Source organism: Oryctolagus cuniculus, chromosome 4 (genome assembly GCF_051225735.1).
Source record: "Oryctolagus cuniculus isolate XC-2025 breed Fujian yellow rabbit chromosome 4, ASM5122573v1, whole genome shotgun sequence".
NCBI classification, from domain to species: Eukaryota; Metazoa; Chordata; class Mammalia; order Lagomorpha; family Leporidae; genus Oryctolagus; species Oryctolagus cuniculus.
Genome location: NC_142870.1, coordinates 167,389,140 through 167,411,798, shown reverse-complemented (window position 1 = coordinate 167,411,798; position 22,659 = coordinate 167,389,140). Strand labels below are relative to the sequence as shown.

At 43.5% G+C, this 22,659-nt stretch overlaps 1 protein-coding gene across 5 annotated transcripts in view; it reads left to right on the top strand.

The window, feature by feature from the left end:
• The window catches only part of GADL1 (GAD like acidic amino acid decarboxylase 1), a 190,991-nt gene that overhangs the window by 101,334 nt on the left and 66,998 nt on the right, over positions 1–22,659 (top strand). For all 5 annotated transcript variants that reach the window (XM_070072897.2, XM_070072898.2, XM_089331210.1 and 2 more), the window contains 2 exons: positions 8,782–8,981; positions 20,238–20,289. In XM_070072897.2, coding sequence (XP_069928998.2) covers positions 8,782–8,981; positions 20,238–20,289 — 252 coding nt within the window. The remainder of the gene's footprint in view (positions 1–8,781; positions 8,982–20,237; positions 20,290–22,659) is intronic.

Below are 22,659 nucleotides of genomic sequence, written 5' to 3'. Positions count from 1 at the left end.
CCTATCTAACATCCCTCAGGAGCTGAGAGATGACCTGCCTTGTTCCTTGGAGCAGCTGTTCTTTCTCCCGTTCCAGCACACTGTACTCTAATTGCTTGTTTTTTTCCCCCCATCCCTTTCTGAAACTTCTAAAGGATAGCAACTCTCTCATCTGCCATTACATCACCAGGGCCTAGCAGAGTTCTTGTAGATGAGGGTACTTGTTTATTTCAGTGCAGAACACTTTTGAAATCCATGTTCAGCTTCTTCTTAATGTGCATTTTCCATGAACTTTTGTAAATCCTTCATATACATGGATATCAAAAATTTTGTACCGAAGAAAATTACTTTTAAATTCCATTTTCCATGAGTTTTGGGAATTGCCTTCATATAAAAGTGCTCAAAGTCTTTTCTCTGGGACCAGCATTGTGGTGTAGCAGGTAAAGCCACCACCTGCAATGCTGGCCTCCCATATGGGCGCTGGTTCGAGTCTCTGCTGCTCCACTTCTGATCCAACTCCCTGCTGGTGCACCTGAGGGAAAAAAAAAAACAGCAGAAGATGGTTCAAGCCTTTGAGCCCCCGCCTCCCATGTGGGAAACCCAGAGGGAGTTCCTGGATCCAGCCTGGCCCAGCCCTGGCTGTTGCAGACATTTGGGGAGTGAACCAGTGGATGGAAGATCTCTCTCTTCCTGTCTCTCTTCCCCTTGTTCTGTTACTTTTCCTTTCAGATAACTAAATAAATCTTTTTAAAAGATCTTTGCTCAAAAAAAAAAAATCCAATGCCATATGGTGTAGTCATTTGAAATCATTTTTACGATCTAGATTGCACTTTCTTCTGTTTGTACCCTATATGTGGTCTTGTTCCTTCAATTAGCAAATATGAGGCCATTTACTTACTACCTCCATGAGGTGGTATGCCCTAGCTACTAGCATAATAGTGCTTACTATGAAACTGATCCTTAACACATAATTTTGGAATGAATTGATTAGTACAGGTGACTAATATACCCATTTCCTAAGGCATTTAGTTGAGACAATTTTTTTGCAAGTCAAGAATGATTGCATGGGATAGAACATGGAAACAGCCATAGCAGAAGAGTTTTTGGTGGCTTCAGTTTGGTAAGCTGAAAAACCAGGACTGCAAGGAGTGAGGAAATATAAAAGCTTTTGTGACCTACAGAAACCTGACATTAAGTGGACTCATAGGGTCTATTAACCCCCTCAGAAAAGAGACTTCAGGATCTGATCTACCTGTGGAAATCAAAGCTGGCTTAACCAATCATGAGAAGGAGAACATGCAACCACCGATCAATTACAGGCTTTTAATGACATCCTTAGGTATCTCACGAGTCACACATATTCAGTAAAATCTCAAAATGATTACAAAGCGTGATGTTACCACAAGGAAGACCAGAAATCATCTCTAAGGAAAGGATCTGAGACATGACCTTAGTTGTTCTGGCCTCAAGTTCAATGTGCTGTCTGCTTCCCATTTCCCTCCTTTACCTCCTTTCCTCCAGGAAGCCTTCATGGGTGTTTGTGCAACGCACTCTTCCGCACACACTTCACTGTGCATGTTGATGCAGGAGTGTAATGGTTTAAGAGTTCAGGCCCTAACACTAAACATCTTTGGTTGACACCCAACCCTAACATCTGGTAGCTAGTTGACCAGCAGTAGTAAACTGAATGTTGATGTGCTGAGAAATGTGTACAATGAACTTGATGAAAATAAGATAAATAATCTCAATGGTTGCTCTGAGATTTAAATGAGTTGATGCATACACAATGTCTGGCATATAGTAATAACTCAATAAATGTTAGCTCTGGTCATTATTATTATCTGGTAGGTTGTGGGGAGCAACTCGGACTAGACTAAGTTACTGGAATTAAGACTTATTCTATGCATCTGCTCTCCCACAATATGGCGCTGGGAAAGGAGTAAACAACTTCTACACAGCTGCCTCCAGTTCGACCAATAACCTGCAGGAGCTGATCCTGCTCCTGATTGGAGGAGAGCAGCATACTCGGCGTGTGGGTAGCAGAGTTGGGATTGGTGGAAGAGGGCTATAAAGGAGGAGAGAGACAACATGCACCAGGAACATCTAAGGGGAACATCCGGATAACATCTGAGCAGCCCCCGAGAGAGCCGGCCGGCAGTGTGCCGCTCCCCCACGGAAGTGGGGAAAGTGGCAGGGGGAGCCGCTCTTCCACGGAGGTGGAAGGGTCGGCAGCCAACCCGGGAAGAACCAGCAGCAAACCCGGGAAGGGCCGAGCAGACAAAAGAACAGCGCAGGGTCTAGTGTCGTTCCTCCGTGAAGAGGGAGAGCGACATAATGTGCCGTGACTCGGATAGGAAACCTAGGAGGGAAGAAGCGGGAAAAAGTGGGAAAATACCGGAGAGAGAGACTAGGGAAGAGCCTAGGGAAAAGCCGGATGGAAAAAGTGCCGGAAGAAGTTAATATTGAAAGTGAAAGTGAAAGCTGGAAGAAACATAGACTCAGATAACTATGGCGGGGAAGTTAGGAGAAATCTATGGTTGAAAGCGAAAGTGAAAGCTAGAAGAAACTTAGACTCGGATACGGACTGTGGGGAGAAGCCAGGAGAAATGAGAGGGGAATATTGTTGGAAGAAAAGTTAGGAAACATACCGGGTAGAGAAAAATATGTTAGGGAGGATGAAGCCGCGGGGGCAGACTGAAGTGGAGACGTAAGCTAGGTTGGGATTCGTCAAGTCAGCCTGGGGAACAAAAGGCGAAAAACTAAAACTAGAATGGAGACGTAAGCTAGGTTGGATTTCGTCAGGTTAGCCCGGGGAACTTAGACTGAAAACTAAACCAAACAATAGTGGAAATGTGAGCTAGGCTGTGATTCGCGGAAGCCGCCAAGCGCAGAGAAAGCGCACGGGGCACAAGTGGAGAGAATGCATGGGGCACGAGTAGATAGGAAGTGCGGGGCTGGCGCGGAGGCCGTGGTGCGGGCGCGAAGGGCACGGAGACCACGGAGCACGCGCGAAGCCGGGAAACTGCGCAGATGAGAGAAGCGCAGGCTGAAGCCGTGCAGAGCCGGGAAGCCGCCGCAGGGCGGGCGCCGGGAAGCCGCGGGGATAAGAGAAATAGAAGTATAGAAGTAAAGTGAGAGAAATAGGAATGCTGGCAGATAGAAGTAAAATAGGAGAGATAGGAATGCCCAGAGATAGAGAAATAGAGAAAAATAAGGCCTCCCCACAACACGGCAATGAGAGGGCTTGGATTCGGTCTGCCTGATTAGTAAGGCGATAAGCACTTGCAGGCAGCTCAAGCAGAGCATGCACTGCAGGGCACTGAACACAGGCACGCATCAGCGCCTAAAAACCTCCTCTCAACATGGCGAAGAGAGGACCCGGATTCGGTTTGCCTGATTGGTAGGGCTTGTAAGCACCTGTGGGCAACTCCAGCAAGCAGAGCAGAGTGTGTGCCGCGGGGCACCGAAGACAGGTGCGTATCAATGCCAAAGAATAAAAAGAAAGGGGGAACTGTGGGGAGCAACTCGGACTAGACTAAGTTACTGGAATTAAGACTTATTCTATGCATCTGCTCTCCCACAATATGGCGCTGGGAAAGGAGTAAACAACTTCTACACAGCTGCCTCCAGTTCGACCAATAACCTGCAGGAGCTGATCCTGCTCCTGATTGGAGGAGAGCAGCATACTCGGCATGTGGGTAGCAGAGTTGGGATTGGTGGAAGAGGACTATAAAGGAGGAGAGAGACAACATGCACCAGGAACATCTAAGGGGAACATCCGGATAACATCTGAGCAGCCCCCGAGAGAGCCGGCCGGTGGTGTGCCGCTCCCCCGCGGAAGTGGGGAAAGTGGCAGGGGGAGCCGCTCTTCCACGGAGGTGGAAGGGACGGTAGCCAACCCGGGAAGGGCCGAGCAGACAAAAGAACAGCGCAGGGTCTAGTGTCGTTCCTCTGTGAAGAGGGGGAGTGACAGTAGGTTAGCTACTATGAATGCAAAAAAAAAAGTTATGGTCTTAGTACTTAATATAATATGCCTGCCATTTTCCTATTTTTCTTTACTGTGTAATCCACTATTCACCTTCTGCTACTTTCCTCTGCAAAGGGGCCTGCCTTCTTTGCAGCTCCCTTGCTCAGACTCCTCAGCCAGTTGGCTTCCTGCTAGGTTTCCCCAGCCGAAGGCTCACATATGAGATTGAGGTTGGAAGGCCCGGGGTGTATCTCTCTCTGCTTGGGTAGTGTTGAAGGGAACAAGAGCCAGACTGTAAAGTGGTAAGGTAGAATTTGTTTTGGAACTATTGCAACAGGGGATAGAGACCTCAGTGTTGAACTGAACACAATCCTGAACATGGTGTGGACAAATCGGGATTTATAGCCAAGAAGTAGGATGAGGTCAGCTGATAGAAAATGAGTAAGAAAATATTCAGACTAAACAGATCTGCAAAATATTTCTATGTAATACGGGTCAGAGGAATCAAATTCCAAGGGTAAGAGATGAAGAATTGGGTCAGATATTACGGGTGATCAGATATCCAAGGGGAGGAGATTCTCTTTAAACCAACTCAGCAGGATTCTTGCTACCTCTGGGCAATGAAGCATGACAAGGATGGGAGCCAGCGCAGAGGCCATACAGGAGCCTAATTGAATTTCAGTCGAAGAGGGAACCTTTCCCAGTGGTATCGCTGGCAGGAGCTGACTTCTCCGCTTCCCATCCCTCTCCAAACAAGGCCCAACTCCATGTTCACATGCCCACCTGCGAGCCACAGTCCCCAGGCTACCTGTCAGCTTTCTGCCTAGGGAGGTGAGCCAAGAGAGAAGTCAAGAAAGCAAGAGGGAAAGACAGATTCCTGAAGACGGGTATCATTTAATCCCAATCCAATGGTGGCTAGAGATATGTAACTGGGTTTCAATTATTTATTTATTTATTTGTTTGAGAGACAGGGGTTGGGGTCAGAGCTCCATCTATTTATTTGCTCACTCCCCAAATGCCCACAACAGCTGGGACTGGGCCCAGGCCAAAACCAGGAGCTGGGAACTCATTCCAGGTCTTCTACAGAGGAGGTAGGGACCCAATTACTTGAGACATCACCGCTGCCTCCCTGGGCTGCATTAGCAGGAAGCTGGAGTCAGGTGCTGAAATGGGGAATTGAACCCAGCTACTCCCATATGGGATGTGGGTCCTTAACTGCTAGGCTAGACATTTGTCCTGTGACTAGTTTTTTAAAAACATGAGCCTATAAAAACTCCCCCTTTGGTTTAAGCTTCTTTCATTTGCATTGTACAAGTCCTACTATGATGTGCACTAATTAATCTCTGAGAACACTTTGAGTTAATATCACAATACAAATAAACTGGCATTCCCAATGGACACTTGTCTCTGAAATTCATAGAACTAGTATTTATGGTTCTGATAGGAGTAAGGGTGTGAAGATTATACTTTTATTTGATAGCACAATAATAACTAATCACATTTTTTTGAAAATGTTAATTTTTACTATAATTACTCCAAAATGTTTTCTCTGGGGATCTGAGCGTCTTCTCTTAGTTGATGTATACCTTAAAATGAAAGGGCATCACATATGAGTCTTGATGTGAATGGAATGGGAGAGGGAGCGGGAGATGGGAGGGGTGCAAGTGGGAGGGAAATCATGGTGGGGGGGAGCCATTGTAATCCATAAACTGTACTTTGGAAATTTATATTTACTAAATAAAAAAAATGAAAGGACATCACATCCATTTCCATACAAGGTTATAAACTCAAATGCAAAGCAGGAACTTTTGGGGGAAGTTTTCATTTATTTTCGATAAAGTAAATCCCAAGCCTACAGTTGTTCTTTGTGAAACCTTCCCAAGGCAGGAGGGTTTTTCAGTGCGAAGAAATTAACTGTGTCACCACTGCACGACAATCGCTCACTCTGCTGTGTGCTTTCTCGACTCGCCTCTTCCCCATTAGCCTATGATGATGCAATTTGTCTTCCGATAATGGATGGGCCTTTTCCCTCTCTCAATCACTATCATGAGCCCCCGAAGCTTGCTCGAGACACGTCCAAAGTTCATTTGCTTTGGGGACCTTTTGAATCTTTCATGGTTGATGGAAGTAAATTTATAATCACAATGCCAGTACGAGGGTGTGTGTGCCTGTGTTGTGAATGTGTGTGCATGTTTCTTTCTTAAAATATATGCAGTGGCCTTTTAATGCTATAATATATGACCAGAACTATAGTTGCTATAGAAACAACAGCCAAATCTCCTGACCTTTAAGGGTAGGCAGATGCGGTGGTGGTAGCTATGAGCAGTCAAGAGGTTGTTGATAAGATCAAAGTAAAGATTTCAGAGGAAAGGGTGTTTTCTACTTCTGTGTTCAAGTCAGAGCTGTCTGCTCTTCCTTTGTGTCTGCTAAGAATATCTCTGAGGACCAGACTAAAGGCCAACTAGTATTCCTTTGATGATTATTTCATACTCAGTTTATTGTGGATCCTGGATGGATGAGACTTTGGAATTCTTGATTACATTTGCTATGAAGTGTTTCACATCATGTAAAATCATGCCTTTTGATAACAGAACATATTTAGATCCAGTAAAGTGACCCTGGAAGACCAGGCTGCTATGAAGATAACAAATTTGTACTTTCATTAGCAATGTGATACCTCGCGATTTTTCTTCTCGTTCTTTAAGGACAAACTAATCCATTAAATGAAGCAGATTTAATTTACTCTGATCACAAAAGAATGTTTTCTGGGACCCCTCTGCTAATGGGGAGTTCTCTTTGTAATTTCTTTACAGGACTGCTAGTTTTGCTTCATTGGGACAGGGTATGCCAGAGGAAAAACTCACATCTCTGCCTTTATTCTAGTCACACTACACACCACAGGAATGGGAAAGAAGGGTGGCTCTCGGGGAGTGTCATCACCATTGTCCTGAGTGCTTACTGAGGGTACTCTGTGCCCAGGAAGGGCTGCATTCCCAGGTGTGGAAATGCGTAGAAAAGGATTCCTGCCCTCAAGAACCCACTCGGCCACACAAGTAGAGGATAAATGTTGGGATGACTTACTGGGTAGGAATAGCACAGGAACAAGACCAACAGATGCAGGCAAATACCAAAGGAAGAAGTATGTGAAATGCGTTGGAATAGATAAGAAAGTTGAAGGGGAAGAAAAACTTGAGATGGGACCCAGAAGAATGGAGCCAGGTAAAGAGAGGAGGCCGTGTTTAGTGCTAGTAGATTGCAAGTTACAAGTAGGTAGCATGTATTCTTGTGAAGCATGAAATATAATAAAAAAGAGACAGGCTCAAGCAAATGTTGTGAGCAAAGATACAGAGGGGACATGGTCTAGTGGGTAAGGGACATAACTGGGGAGAAGATGACTCTAAGAAGTACTTCTGGGAATGAAGCTGTTCAGGGAATTGTGAGGGCAATGAATGACGGGATAGGGAATCTGGGCTTTGGAGGACACCAGATGACACTGAGCGTAACATGGCTCACACTCAGATAATATTGGGGTGGTGAGTGAAGACCCTAGAAAAGGGATAGAGTCAGTCGTTACTTTTCTGTAAGAGCTAACTGGTCAATAAATGCAAATGGAATTGGTTATGGCTAATAGAAGACAAACATAAAAGGCCCTTTGGGATTTTAGCTGATGTTTGTGATGACAAGAACTTGTTCCCTCTTATTTAACTCATCCATAGCACTTTCCTCAGGTTTTTACCCCTGGGTTAAAAAAGACCTACTTTTTTGCCTATGGAATTGTATAAAGTATGTATAGCATGTCAGGATCTACCCCCCTCCACACACCACACACACACACACACACACACACACACAGTGTGGAGCTTTGAGTGAGTTTCAAGCAGATTTCTTCATCTCAAAAGTGACCCACCTGGCTGGCGCTGCGGCTCAATAGGCTAATCCTCTGCCTGCAGCACTGGCACCCCGAGTTCTAGTCCCGGTTGGGGTGCCAGATTCTGTCCTGGTTGCTCCCCTTCCAGGCCAGCTCTCTGCTGTGGCCCGGGAGTGCAGTGGAGGATGGCCCAAATCCTTGGGCCCTGCACCCGCATGGGAGACCATGGGAGACCAGGATAAGTACCTGGCTCCTGGCTTTGGATCAGCACGGTGCGCTGGCCGGCTGTTGGGGGGTGAACCAATGGAGAAAGGAAGACCTTTCTGTTTCTCTCTCTCCCACTGTCTACACTGCCTGTCAAAAACAAAAAGTGACCCACCCAGCTATCATAAAGAAGATGATATGGTCTTCATAGCTGCTCTATACTAGTCAGCTTAACTGTGCCCATTGGATCTAGTATTGTCAGCTCTGGGGAAGACACAATGGGTAATCATGCACGCCAATCGTGTCCAACACAGGAAAGCCCACCTTTGGCACAGTGCCTTAGAGGAGTGTTTGGTGTTTTCAAAATTGAGTGTATTCTAAAAGTGGATGAATATCACATGTTTTCTCTGATTTGTGATAGCTAATCTGTAGACTATAAAAAATTTAATGTACATGAGTGAAATTGACATGTTGAGATTTGATTATTGCTTATAGCTCTTGTCTACATGCCTGCTGAGCAGTGGTCTTCCTACTTTTAAGTTTGTTGAACTCCCTGTAGTGGATAATTAAGCCTTTGACTATAAACTAAATTAAAATGTTATCATAAAATTAAAAAAGGGGAGGGAGGAAAGTATCCTATTCTTATAATTGCATCTATGAACTCCATGAAATAAGTTCTTGTTATGTTAATAAGCCATATAATAAAAAAGACAAAAAATAGAAGTGGACCATCTTGTAATATTTCTTTCTCCCTTTTCCCAAGGACCTTCTTAAGAAATGCTACTCTGCCAACGCATCTTACCTCTTCCAGCAAGATAAATTCTATGATGTCAGCTATGACACAGGAGACAAGTCTATCCAGTGTAGCAGGAGACCAGATGCATTCAAGTTCTGGATGATCTGGAAGGCTCTGGGTACCTTAGGCCTTGAAGAAAGAGTTAACCGTGCTCTTGCTTTATCTAGGTACCTACCTGTGTGTGTGTGTGTGTGTGTGCGTGTGCATGTGCATGTCAGAGTGTCTTTAATGGAAACAACCAATGAAATCAACATTTGCAAAGCCTGTACATGTTCATGTGAATTGTCCCTAATAAGCCTTTTCCTCGTGTCAGGAGTTGTGAACACTGCCCTTGATGAGCCTAGCCTACTGAGGGAAGGCTCACTCAGGTGAGAGGCAGATGAAGTGCAGATGCCTCTCCTTTTTGGTACATGGGGTCATGGTGCTCCAAGAGCGCTCAAGAGGGCCTCCTTGTGTGTTCTTGATAGGCACTGGTAAAGACTTCTTGGAGCTGACATTCAAATAAGACCTAATGAAGAGAAGGGGAGACGGATGACCCAGGAGAAGGGAGCATCAGGTCCAAATCTCTGGCTGTGGGGAGATCCTAAAATCTGGTTGTGATTCCAAGTACAGGAAAAGCAGATTTCTCAGAATGTGTGGGTAGGGTGAAGGCATGGAGAGACAGGGAATGTGGAATCAGCATGTTGCCTCTTAGTAACTTAAGAGACAAACTTCTGTCAGCACTTTCAGGGACATGGGAACAGCTCCTGAGCTACAGGTGCCAGACACTTGCCACCTGGACAGGACAGAACTATGACTTTAGATTGGTGGATGCAAACTGACAAGTCACAGCCACATTTGAGTGAGCTTGGTTGGCTTGCACTGCATAGGGTTGCCCTGTATCATATTAAAAAAATTCAGGTGTTTAAAATAGGGGACATTTCTCAAAAAATAAGAATGTTTGGCTTCTCTTAAAGGATTGGAAGGCTCTCACTCCCACATAGTCACAGTCAGCACTCCATGGAGAGCCACAATCCCCACCACTTCCTCCCTAGCCTGTTGCCTATGTTCATGGAGATGCAGACACAGAGGACTTAAAGCCTAGCCCCACCATTTACAAGCTATTTGATTTGGGCAAGTTTCAAGTTGCTGAACTTCTCTGCACCTCAGTTTCATCCTATGAAATGGAAATGGTAACGGAATCTATTTCAAACAGTCTTGTGAAGATTAAGTGAATTAATATATGTAAAGCACTTGGAACAATTCCTGGTATATGGTATGCCTGTCATGAGTTTTAATTATCATTTTTTACCAGCTTGGCCACTACGGGCAAAAGCTTTGGTGATCTCTGGTTTGGCTAGTCCTTTCTACTTCACTCCTTGTTCATGCATCACTGGCAAAAGCCTGAAGTATCTCCTAGAGACTTACAACAATTTCTGTTTTTTGTTTGTTTCTTTACATTTTTTTCCTTTTGAGAGGAGGGGTGAAGAGAGAGAGAAAGAGAGAGAGAGATTGATTCCCATCCTCTGGTTCACTACCCAAATGTCTGTTGTAGCAAGGCTGGGCTCAGGCCAAAACTAGTAGCCAGGAACTCCATCCAGGTCTCCCAGTGTGCGTAGATAAAAGCCAGTCACTTGGGCCATCACCTCTGCCTCACAGGGGCTGTGTTGGAAGGAAGCTGGAGTCAGGAGTTGGAGCTGGGTGTCAAACGCAGGGACTTGGATATGGGACGCAGGTGCCTCAGCTGGCTTGTGAGCCACTCAACGGACTGCCTTCTCCCTACAGTTGCCCTTTTCTATATTTGGAGTGAAATGGCCGAGAGTGTTCTGTTGCACAAACTTTCTGAACTCAGTGTTGAGAATAGTGTTTGTTTATTCCCAGGGTCTGCAGGTTGGCTAGCATGTGTGTACCCCCTGGCTGAGGATCCCCACATCTTTCGTCTTCCGTGGAACATCGAGCTAGCTCAGCATATTCTTGTCCTGATGCCCATGCCAGAAGCCCAAGAAGGCAGGCCCAATTGTGCAAGCCCACTCTGAGCTCCTGATCGCATTGTGTTTACCAGCATTCATTGGTCAAAACACATCATAGGGTGAAGTCCAGTGTTGGCACAGGAAGCACCATCTGTTGTAGAAATAACTGCAAAGTTATATGGCAAAGATATGCGAGGAAATAAAGAGATGGCTTCAGCACTTTCATTAGACTTTTAGAAATCAGCAGTTCTGGCCAGCGCCGCGGCTCACTAGGCTAATCCTCTGCCTAGCGGTGCCGGCACACCGGGTTCTAGTCCCGGTTGGGGGGCCGGATTCTGTCCCGGTTGCCCCTCTTCCAGGCCAGCTCTCTGCTGTGGCCAGGGAGTGCAGTGGAGGATGGCCCAGGTGCTTGGGCCCTGCACCCCATGGGAGACCAGGAAAAGCACCTGGCTCTTGACTCCTGCCATCGGATCAGCGCGGTGCACCGGCTGCAGCGCGCCGGCCGCGGCGGCCATTGGAGGGTGAACCAACGGCAAAGGAAGACCTTTCTCTCTGTCTCTCTCTCTCACTGTCAACTCTGCCTGTCAAAAAATAAAAAAGTAAATAAATAAATAAAAATAAAAAGAAATCAGCAGTTCTGGTGATTATAGTTTAAGTAGTTTGAGAATCCTGTGAGTATCATATCAGGACTGTTTTCATGGTAACAGAAACATTAACTCAAAGTATTATAAACAAAGATAATTTATTATGTCACCTTACAAGACTAGCCTTCGGTGATGTCTGAAATTTCTTGATCTAGGGTTTTAAGTAATATCCAGCCTCAATCTCTCTCCATCTTTCAGCCATGCTTTGCTTCTTGTTGAGTTTATTCCTATGAAAGAAGGTGGCTGAGAGGAATGTCAGATCTGAATTCCTCCTAGTTCAAGTTCAAGATCAACAGGAGAGTGTTCTTCCTCAACAATCCCAAGGAACATTTAATTGTCTCTGGGTAAGGTGCATGTCCATCTTCGAATCAGCCACCATTGCTCAGGAAACAGTGATGCACTCAATAGTCAGCGACTCACAGGCGCTGGCCTGGCACTGGGGAGAGTGGCAGCTCCTCCTGGAGAGAGTACGCCAAGTCTGTGTGAGGACTCTGCTTCTACAGAGCCAGACTACACTCTGTGGCAGAAAAATGAGCCTGGGCACCGTCAGTGCTCCTAGCTGCCCCTTGAACTAAGAGTGTGGAGACTCTATTCTCTTTTTCTTCTGCTATTTAAATATGGAAGAATTTCTGCATTTTTTTTTGGTCTAAGCTGCTAAGCAATTCAATGACAGGTGTCTTGAAATAAGACTAGGGATATAAATATTTTATGAACGTATTTGTTATGAAGTTAGCATTCATCTCAGGGTGGAATTTAGTTTAAAGTCTAAGGATACTTTCTAATTTTTGCAGAGAAATATCACAGGAGGCTAAATGTTAACGTTTTGATTCAATTCAACAAATGCTCATTGTTTATAAATGTTTGTCATGTTGAATTGAGTGGAATTAACATTTCCATGAGCATCACTAGACTCTGTGACCTATATTTAAATATTTGAAAAATAATCCTTCTTTCATGCTGTATCTCATAATAATTTCTTGTTTTCGTTAACTTTCCACATTCCCGATATCCAACAGTGTATTCCTGGGGTTAGGCAAAGTCATCCTGTTCTCCATTCCCAATGCCAAGAGAAAGGACAAAGTCCTTTTAGGCATGTCAGTTGGAGTGAATGTAAAATTATAAATTTGACAACAGTTTCACTGAGAATTGAGAATTATAATAAATTAGCAAAGAAAGGCTTTATTTTCATGGTCTTATTTTTTTTTATCAAATTCATTGTTTGCTTAGCTTTTTTACTTTTTAGGAAAGTTAGAATATTTTCCCAATTTTAGGATCTACTTTGTTTGCTTAAATTAGCTCTCAGGAGGAGAAAAAAGCCCCAGTTTGTAGTGTCTGCCAATTTCCATGGTGTAAATATTCCCATCATGTCCCATTGAAGGCAATCGTAGCTTGCAAAATTCCTGATTATTTAACCACAGGCCATCCTCAGCTAGCTAATATGGTCTAGAACATTGTTCTAGAATGCCACTAATTTTGTGAGCCAACAAAATCAGTTCAAACCACTGACTGATGAATTAAAATGCCATTTCTCCTCCAGCCCACTGACCTATGGCCTATTGCTTCAGAGTTTATCAAATAAAAATAATTGTCATTCATGAGAAGGTTGTATGTGGCATAATATCCAGGTCAGATTATCCATTATTTTATGTCCAAGTATGATTTCCTACAGTAAATAACAACTCTATCAAAGCAAAGCTTTGATCGTGTCACTATTTGGGGTACATATCTGTTACTGGCATTCTAGGTGTGTACTCCATATCTATTGTAGCTTAGATATGAGTTTCAGACCCCAGGTAAGGTCTTTGAAATACCAGAAAAGTTGTACAACTCTTCCCTCTTCTATTACAGTCAAGATTGCACAATTCCAGAGAAACAAGGTTTTCATATTTCTGAATATAAGTGGAACTTTATTTTGAAATTTGTATATTTCCCTTGAGATCTAAAGACAAGGCTTGCTTTCTTTAAAAAAAAAAAATCAGGCATTGAATTGAGAAAGAGAGAGAGAGGGAGGGAGAGAGAGGGAATCTTTCACCTTCTGAATCACTTCTTGAAAGATGGCAACAGTTGGGGCTGGACAGCCTGAAGCCAGGAACCAAGAACTCCATCCCAGTCTCCCATATGGTGACATGGACCTAAATACTTGAGCCATCTGCCTTCCCACATGCAGGAAGCAGAGCAGCCCAGAGGGGTGCTGGCGTTGCAGGCCACAGGCCCAGTGAGACCTCAACTCCAGCTTCTGAAGACCAGAGTTTAATAGACCATGGATCCCTGCCCTGATCAGATGGGTCTCTCCCTCTTCCTCTGGGAAAGTCAGGACAGACACTTTTAAGAAGACAAAGATTCTAATTTTGTGTGTTAGAAATCCAGCAAGAAGGAAAAAAAAATTAGTGTCTAGAACACCTCTAAGGCTTTTCATCATTTCCATTTGACAGTGTCATTCCAACGGAGGAGAGAGCATTTCCCTCCAGAAGTGTATTAATAATTAAAATCACTTTCCCTTTGGTTGTTTGAAACTCAGTGACATTGACAGCCTAAAGCAATGTGTGATTATTAAGCGTAATTGAAGCCCAGAGGGCTGAGAGTTAAAACCACTCCTTCTGGCACAAAGCAGGTGCTCTGCTTCTCGGATACCTGCTTAGAAACGTGGAAAACATTTTCCAATAGTCAAGTTTACCTGTTGCTGGGAGCACCTTATGGGCCTCTGCTGTAGCATGCACCTTACATGGATACTCATTGAGGGGTATTCTTTAAAGCTGACTCGAGGAATCGTGTGTGTGTGTGTGTGTGTGTGTGTGTGTGTGTGTGACAGAGAGAGAGAGAGAGAGAAAGAGAGAGAGAGAGAGAGAGAGAGAGAGAGGATTTTCAATAACCACAAGCAGCTCAAGGGTTCCCCCTCTGCAACTTTGCTCTGTCTCCAGTGCGTCATTTTTCTAGTCTTTTGACACACAATATCTGTAGTCTCTTGAGTAGCATTCATTTCAGACTTGCACAAATACTGAGGATTTTATTGCCATCCATGTGGAAAAGCTGAACTGTTGCACCATGGCACTCTTGTGCTAGTGTATTTTCCCAGCTGACAAGAGGGACAGAGTCTAGAAGACTGTAGGAGCACCGTGTTTTCATTAGTTTCTTTATTCTGGTCATTTTTTTAGAAAAATCACAATTACAGTAGAGTAGAGTACGTGGATGTCCGTGATGAATCACACAGGCTACAGGATGTGTTCTGTTGTTTGCAGAGCATACAGCACGCAGGTGGAAAGTTCTCAGTGCTACTGAGATGGGTGCCCACTGTGTCCATCCAGAGAAATTCCTAACGAGAAGATGACACTGGGAGGATCATGTAGTCCAGGAGACTAAGTGATTGGTGACTTGAGAAAGAGTCTGAAATGGCTATGTTTTAGAAATAAAAGCATGTTGAATAGAAGGACAAATGACATCCCAAAAAGATTAAATGAACTCATGCAACAAATTGGAGACTTGCGAGTCTCCAATGTTGAATCACACTGTTAAGTGTTTTGGAACAAGATGATCATCAATGTATGTCAGGAACAAGACAGACTATTAGTATGGACTTCGCCCCAGATGGACTGGTGATAACTTTTGCAAATGTGTATTTTTCCCTTTCTGCTGTTTAATGCTTACCTTAGTGAGAGGGGCAAAGACAAGTTTTAAGGAGTTATTGTTGCTTTCAGTCTATTTACCTGCATGCCTTTTCAGAGATTTTGTGGTTTCTTCATTGTTCCACAACTGAAGGCACATATTTTTCCTAGGTCCTACAGTCTAGCAGTACATTTTTATTTATTATTTATTTATTTATTTATTTGACAGGCAGAGTGGATAATGAGAGCGACAGACAGACAGACAGAAAGGTCTTCCTTTTTGCTGTTGGTTCACCCTCCAATGGCTGCCATGGCCAGCGCTGCTGCTGGCACATTGCGCTGATCCAAAGCCAGGAGCCAGGTGCTTCTCCTGGTCTCCCATGGGGTGCAGGGCCCAAGCACTTGGGCCATCCTCCACTGCACTCCCGGGCCACAGCAGAGAGCTGGCCTGGAAGAGGGGCAACCGGGACAGAATCCGGCACCCCAACCGGGACTAGAACCCGGTGTGCCTGTGCCTCAGGCGGAGGATTAGCCTAGTGAGCCACGGCGCCGTCTTCTAACAGGACATTTTAAAATGTATTTTGTCTTTAGGCTGATTTCATATATACTGGAAAAAGTTGTGAAGGCTCATCCCCATAAATGTAGACAGTGGTGACCCCCAAATTATTTGCAGTCCCTCCACCATCTCATTTCACTCCAGCATTTATTAAAGAGGAGGTGAAGCAACCCTGCAGAAGAAGCCACTTCAAACCTGAGCTCTGTGGAGTAATAGGCTTCCATGAGCTCTTAATAAATGACCTTTCAAGAAATGATTCCATGGTGAAATATGTTTGGAAAAAGCTAACTCCTCTATTATTCTTCTCTTGGAAAACTCAAAGTGCTTGTTAGTACATTAAAGTCTCTGAGAAGGCCTATTATGTAGAAATATTTTAAGCTTTGCTTTAACTATTAAGTAGACACTGTTGACTGTGCAACCAACAACCATTCTCTCTTCTTCCTTGCCAATAGGACACTGATTTCATTCAGGTCGCAATGTTGCATCTGAGAACATCGGTTAGCCAATCTCCTCTACCAGTAATTGGTTTAGAACTCTGTGAACACTTCTGGGGGACATATTGTTACCTAAGTAGAGAGAGGTGTGAGTAGTGGGTAGTACTCTAGTCCCCTCTGTTCCTTCTTGGGGCACTGCTGTAAGGACAACATGTGTGGAGTTGTGGTAGCCATCTAGTGAACTTGAAGGAGACCTCAGCATGGCTGGCTAAAATGCTAGAAAACACCTGTTTCCTGGTGGCAATGCTGACCCATACAATCAGCTCCAGAAATACACTCATGGATTAAATCAGGTGCACTTCTAATTATAGACAGAAGCCATTTAATTGATGTACTTAGCAGTGCTCAAACTCATTTGAGAGTGGAGTCCTTTTATGTGAACAACTGTTACCATGACATACTATGAAGGATAATTGTTGCTATTATTGTAATAGCGAGATTCTCTCTTTCCCCAAATCATCTCCACCTTGAATTCAGCTGAACTGGCTCTGCAAGCTCAGATAGCAATATTAGTGGAAATGCTGACCCCAGTACAAAGCCCAGGTCTACATGGTTAGCAAAAAGCAGAATTTTACTGGAAATAATTCTACTCTCTTTTAGAATGCCTTGCCACCAGGAGCAATTTTAGTCAGTTTCACAGGATTGTTTTTGTTTTAAGATTTATTTATTTTATTTGAAAGGCAGAGCTACAGAGAAAGAGAGAGAGGCAGAAACAGAGAGAGAAAGATCTTCCAATAGCTAGTTCACTCCCCAGATGGCTGCAAAAGCCGACTCAAACCTGAGAACCAGGAGTTTCTTCTGGATCTTCCATGTTGGTGCAGGGTCCCAAGTATTTGGGCCAAATTCCGCTGCTTTCCCAGGTGCATTAGCAGGGAGCTGGATCAGAAGTGGAGCAGCCAGGACTTGAACTGGCGCCCATATGGGACTCTGGCGCCGCAGGTGGCAGCTTTACCCACTATGCTGTGGCACTGGCCCCAACAGAAGTGTTTTAAACAGACTACAGGAAACATAGGGGCTTCGTGAGACACACTCTGTGAGGGCAGGCTTTTTTACCTATTTTGTTTAGAATTTTCATTACATTCAAGAGGAAACTGAGGCAGGCTCAGGGAGGCTAAGGAATTTGCCCAGAGTCACCAGATGGTTGGCTGAACCATCCGAATCTTCTAATCTAGTGTCATTCCCAAGATTTCTGAAGAGACAACGTGTTCCACAGGCTTGGAGTGTGTGGGATTAGTGCGGCCTCCTTGTGCAGACGAGGTAAAGGTTTTTGAGTTAACCGCCTGTACTTTTTTTTTTTTTTTTTTTTTGGACAGGCAGAGTGGACAGAGAGAGAGAGAGACAGAGAGAAAGGTCTTTCTTTTTTGCCGTTGGTTCACCCTCCAATGGCAGCCCTGGCCGGCGCGCTGTGGCCGGCGCACCGCGCTGATCCGAAAGCAGGAGCCAGGTGCTTCTCCTGGTCTCCCATGGGGTGCAGGGCCCAAGCACTTGTGCCAACCTCCACTGCACTCCCGGGCCACAGCAGAGAGCTGGCCTGGAAGAGGGGCAACCGGGACAGAATCCGGCGCCCCAACTGGGACTAGAACCCAGTGTCCCGGCACCACTAGGTGGAGGATTAGCCTATTGAGCCGTGGTGCCAGCCCATGCCTATACATTTGTGAAGATGACAAACAGATGGTTCACAAAGCTTTCCTCATGTAGGCAGAGATCGCATATGTCCATTTCTGTGCTTTCTATATAAAAATATGTTATTTATTATTTTAAATTTTATTTAAATTGTACAAGTGTCATGTATTTCCTATATACAGATTTAAGAACATAGTAATACTTCCCCTATCCTTCCTCCCACCCACACTCCAACCCTCTTCCTCCTCCCTCTCCTATTCACACTCTTAATTTTTTATGAAGATCTATTTTCAGTTTACTACTTACTACTCATAAGGTTAACCCTACACTAAGTAAAAAGTTCAGCAAATATTATGAAGCAAAAAAGCACTGCTTTATATATTTTTAATTTTGTGCTTTATAGTTTTTCTTTCATTAAATTTCTTTTCAAAATCTTCACAACCACATGTAGGAACCCTCACAAACAGACACACGAGTAGAGTCAAGCATCACTAACCCACGTCTACCACGTCCTCTCTCTGCCTCCCTCACGTTAGTCGGTGTTCATGCCTGCATGGATACAGATTGCTTCTGGCTTTCTTTCCAAAAATGTCTTTTAAAATGGACTCACTGATCCATATTTCTCAGTACCTCATTTTTTACCTCTTACTGATTCATTTTAATAGCTGCATCATTGTACATTCGTCACTGTAGTACATTTTACTTTACCATTCTGGAATTTCTCAAGACTGACCTTGTTTCTGGTTATTTTGTATGAGATCACACACACACACACTCAGCTTTAAATACAACACTGTGTGTCTGTGTTTAATATCTGTCTACCCTTTGTACTAATTCATTCTCCAGTGGATCACCATCTCAAAAGTGGTTCGCTGGATCAGAAGCTATGAGTGTCAGTAATTTTAGAAGAGTTATAGCAGCTTCCCACAACTTTCTCACCAGCACTGCATGTTGCTGCTCTTTTATTTTTGGTCTCGTGTGTGGGGAACATGGGTTAGTATTTTTCTGATTTGCACCTGTTTGATTACCAGTGATGTTGAGCCTCTTTTTCTGGTGTGTATTGACCATTGGAATTGCTTTTTTCAAAATGCAGGTTGTGTGCTAAAGGCTTAAGAACTCTGCAGCCATGTAACCCCTACATGAAAATGATTTATGTACAGCAGTGTGTACGTTGAGCATCAGAGTTTTTAAATCAATCTGTGTGTGTATGATCGCAACATTGTGTTCAAAATGAAGTAGTCCTACTGTTGGCTAATACTGATAGACTTTTTATAAGTTTATATGTGTTTCAAAGATGACATAATTTCTATGCACACATCAATATAATCTCCTATGAAAAGCTCTATCAATAAGTTTGTTAAGAAGGAACTGAATTTTCTAAACTAATATATTCCAAATCCATATTCTACAACGGCTTTCAGCAAACGATGTAATGAAAATAGCTCCTGCTCTCCATGGTTTTTATAGTTTCCAATTTGTGTGTGTGTGATCTTCAATTATCCAACAACAACTTTTCAGATTGAGAAAGGCAGATTGTGTTCATTCTGTTTTACAGATTTGGGAGTTGAGGTCAAATGTGAGCGTTTTCTGTGTGTGTCCTTAAATACTAATTGAATATAGCTTAGTGACGAGATCATGGTACCATAGTTCCCATGATGAGACCACAATTTCCAAAGCCAGTCCTTACTGTTGATGGTGAGGTTCCCCTCATTCTTTGATTCTTATCTTGATATTGCATGAGAAATCCCAGTAAATATCTAACACATACGCTTATGTCAGCACATCTGAACACTTCCTGACATGTGACCCCCAGATCTGAAACACTGAGTCGAGCTTTGGGAACTCCTTTAGGCTAATGATCAAGTCACACGTTTCAAAGCCCAACCATTCGGGCCTCTGTTTTTCCAGACACAAAAATCAAGCTGAAAGAAGAGGGCTTACTGTTATTGTACTTGACATGCTTAATGTTATTTTGGTTGCTACTCAGTCACAGTCCACACCCCACGTGTCTGTGCCCTCTGCTTCCAATGTGATAATTCCCCTGCCCCAGATGTTCAAGATAACATCGTAGATCTCCATCAGTGGCTACAGCCCACCTACTTTTAACATTGTGATGATTCTCAGTCCATGCTAGCCTTAGAAAAGAAGCCTATCTTCGGTGCACTTAAATGAACTTTAACAAGCAAGGATTATACATCATGAACTCTTTCCTCCAAGTCAGCTAGGGAACTTAAGCATCTGCTAAATCCCATCTAGAATATGGATGTGAAACCCACATGTCTGGAGATACACGCTTGACCTTTTCTGCTGAGGTCAAAGTCAGCTGCTAACATGTGAGCTGGAGATTATCTTACAAAAAAAAGATCTTTTTGCTCAGACCCAGAGAGTACAGTAGGCCCAGAGGTATCTGTCTAAAAGCACAGCTCTCCTTTCGCCAGTACCCTTACCTATAGCTTCCATTTCTAAGCCTTGTCTAACAGCTTTGTCATATACCTGAGTCATGTTCATGACACTTTTAGGTTGGAGATGGTAAATGTTTTTGTAATTTTTAATTGTAGGTACCTAGTAGATGAGATCAAGAAAAGAGAAGGATTCAAGTTACTGATGGAAGTAAGTGAATGCCAAAGTGCATTTGTGTTTTTGTCAGTCAACACTGATGAAGGTGGTAATTTTCTAATCTGTTGTATTTCCTGGGTTTTTGTGTTGCAGACTTGACTTAGAAACAAGTCATTAGCTTAATTCTTGGAGTCCATTATGTTAATTTACTCTATTAGTGAGTATTTTTTTCTTTGTGGGAGTCACAGAGAATACACATGCCTTTAAGTATTGAAAATTAAAATGCTCGGTAATGATTACTAGGGGTAATATTGAATAAATTATGACCTCTATCTTGATATATAAATTGTATAATGATTATACTGTAGATATTCAACTGTGCTGTCATGGTGCCTGCATGTGAAAAATCAATTAAGTGAATGCAAAATAATGCGTACAGTTTTCACTTTTTATAAAATAATGGGGACATATTAGATTTGAAGCAATGGGAAAGTAAGTCATTTTGTTGTTTATATTTTCTCTTTAAAATTTTGTTTATTGGAGAAGCGGAGGCGGGGGAGGGCAGAGACACACACACAGGGCACTTCTATCCACTATTTCACTGCTTAAATGCCCGCAACAGCTGGGGCTGGCCAGGCCAATGCTGGAAGCCAGGAATGTAATCTGAATCTCCCATGTGGGCAGCAGAAACCCAATTACTTGAGCCATCATCCACTACCTCCTAAGGTTCACATTAGCAGGGATCTAGAATCAGGAGTGGAGCTGGGATGTGACCGCAAACACTTCATTGTGGGATACGGCATCCCAGTCAGTGACTTTACAGCTAGGCCAAACACCCATCTCTACCATGGATGCTGTATCTATAAGGAATAAGATGATTACAGAGTTGGAGAATATTTTTTTCTAAAACATATGGTTAGAAAATATGAAAATATTTTTTGGTTCTGATTTTTTAAGAAATATAAAGTGTAAAGATGCCTTGGATCTTGTTATAGCATATAGCTTACAGCAGCTTTTAATATAATGTAAAGTTCATCTAGAGACTTCAGTCTAGGAATCTGTGCTGTATGTAAACAATCTAGCTAAATTTGGTATTCATTTATTCAGCGTGATTTATTGAACAATTACTGTGTGTGAGGCACTGTTCCAGACACTGCAGATATTAGATAAGAAAACATCTGCTCTCACAGTGCTTACCTTCAAATAGAAAGTGAAAGCAATATACAAACAAATCAATACACAGGAAACATGATGTAATGAGAAATATTTTTAAAAATATATTTGGTTATTTATTTGAAAGACAAAGCTACAACGAGAGGGAGAAAGAGCTCTTTGACCTGCTAGTTCATTCCCCAAATGACTGTAATGGCCAGAGTTAGACCGGGCTGAAGCCAGGAGCCAGGAAATCCATTCAGGTCTCCCATATGATTGGCAGGTGTCTGAGTACTTGGGCCATCTTCTGTTGCCTTCTCAGGCATGTTAGCAGGGAACTGGATCAGAAGCCGAGCAGCTGGGATTCAAACCAGCATTGCAATATGGGATGTTGGTGTCGTAGAAGGCAGCTTAACCCACTGTGCCACTACACCAGTCCTGAGAAATCGTAGAAAGAAAAATATAGAACTGGTTTATGACAGAAAATCTAGTATACAAATGAATAAAACAACTATTATAATGGAAGTAACTAAGGTGAAATGCTGAAACTAAGATGTCCGTGGTTTGTTTGATTCGGATAGGTTGGGTAAAGGGTTTCAAGGTGATCTTTGAGCTGAGACCTGATTAGTAATAAACAGAAATCCATGCAGATGTTTGAGGGAAAGGTATTCTGTGCAATCCACAAACAACCTCAAAGGCTCAGAGTTGAAGATGTCTGTGTAACTGAGCAGCCAGAAGGAGGTTCATTAAACAAGGGGAGAGGTGCAGCTGGTGATGGAGTTAGAAAGGGAGATGGAGAACTTGTCTAGTGGGGTCGGGTAGACCGAAGTAAGACCTTGAACGGTTATTCCAAGCATAGTCAACAGGCATCTGACTTCCAGTTTCAGAGCTCCTGCTCGTGTCCTGAGATAAGGGATATGGCAGGGGTGGCAGTGAAAGCAGGACCAGAGAGCAAGGACGAGGCAAATCAGGAGACTTCATGAGATCCAATGATCCTCAATGGACAGGCGTGGGAAATAATGATCCAGAAAATACAGACCATGGCTCCCACCCTGTCTACAAGGAAGCAGCAGATTCGAAAGGTACTAAAATCCGTAAGTTCCAGGGCTGGCATTGCAGCATAGCAGTTTAAGCTGCCACCTGTGACACCAGTGTCCCACAGAAGTGCCTTTTCATGTCCCAGCTGCTCCACTTCTGATCCAGCTCTCTGCTGATGCAGCTGAGAAAGCAGCAAAAGATGGCCCAAGTACTTGGGCCCTTGCATCAACTTGG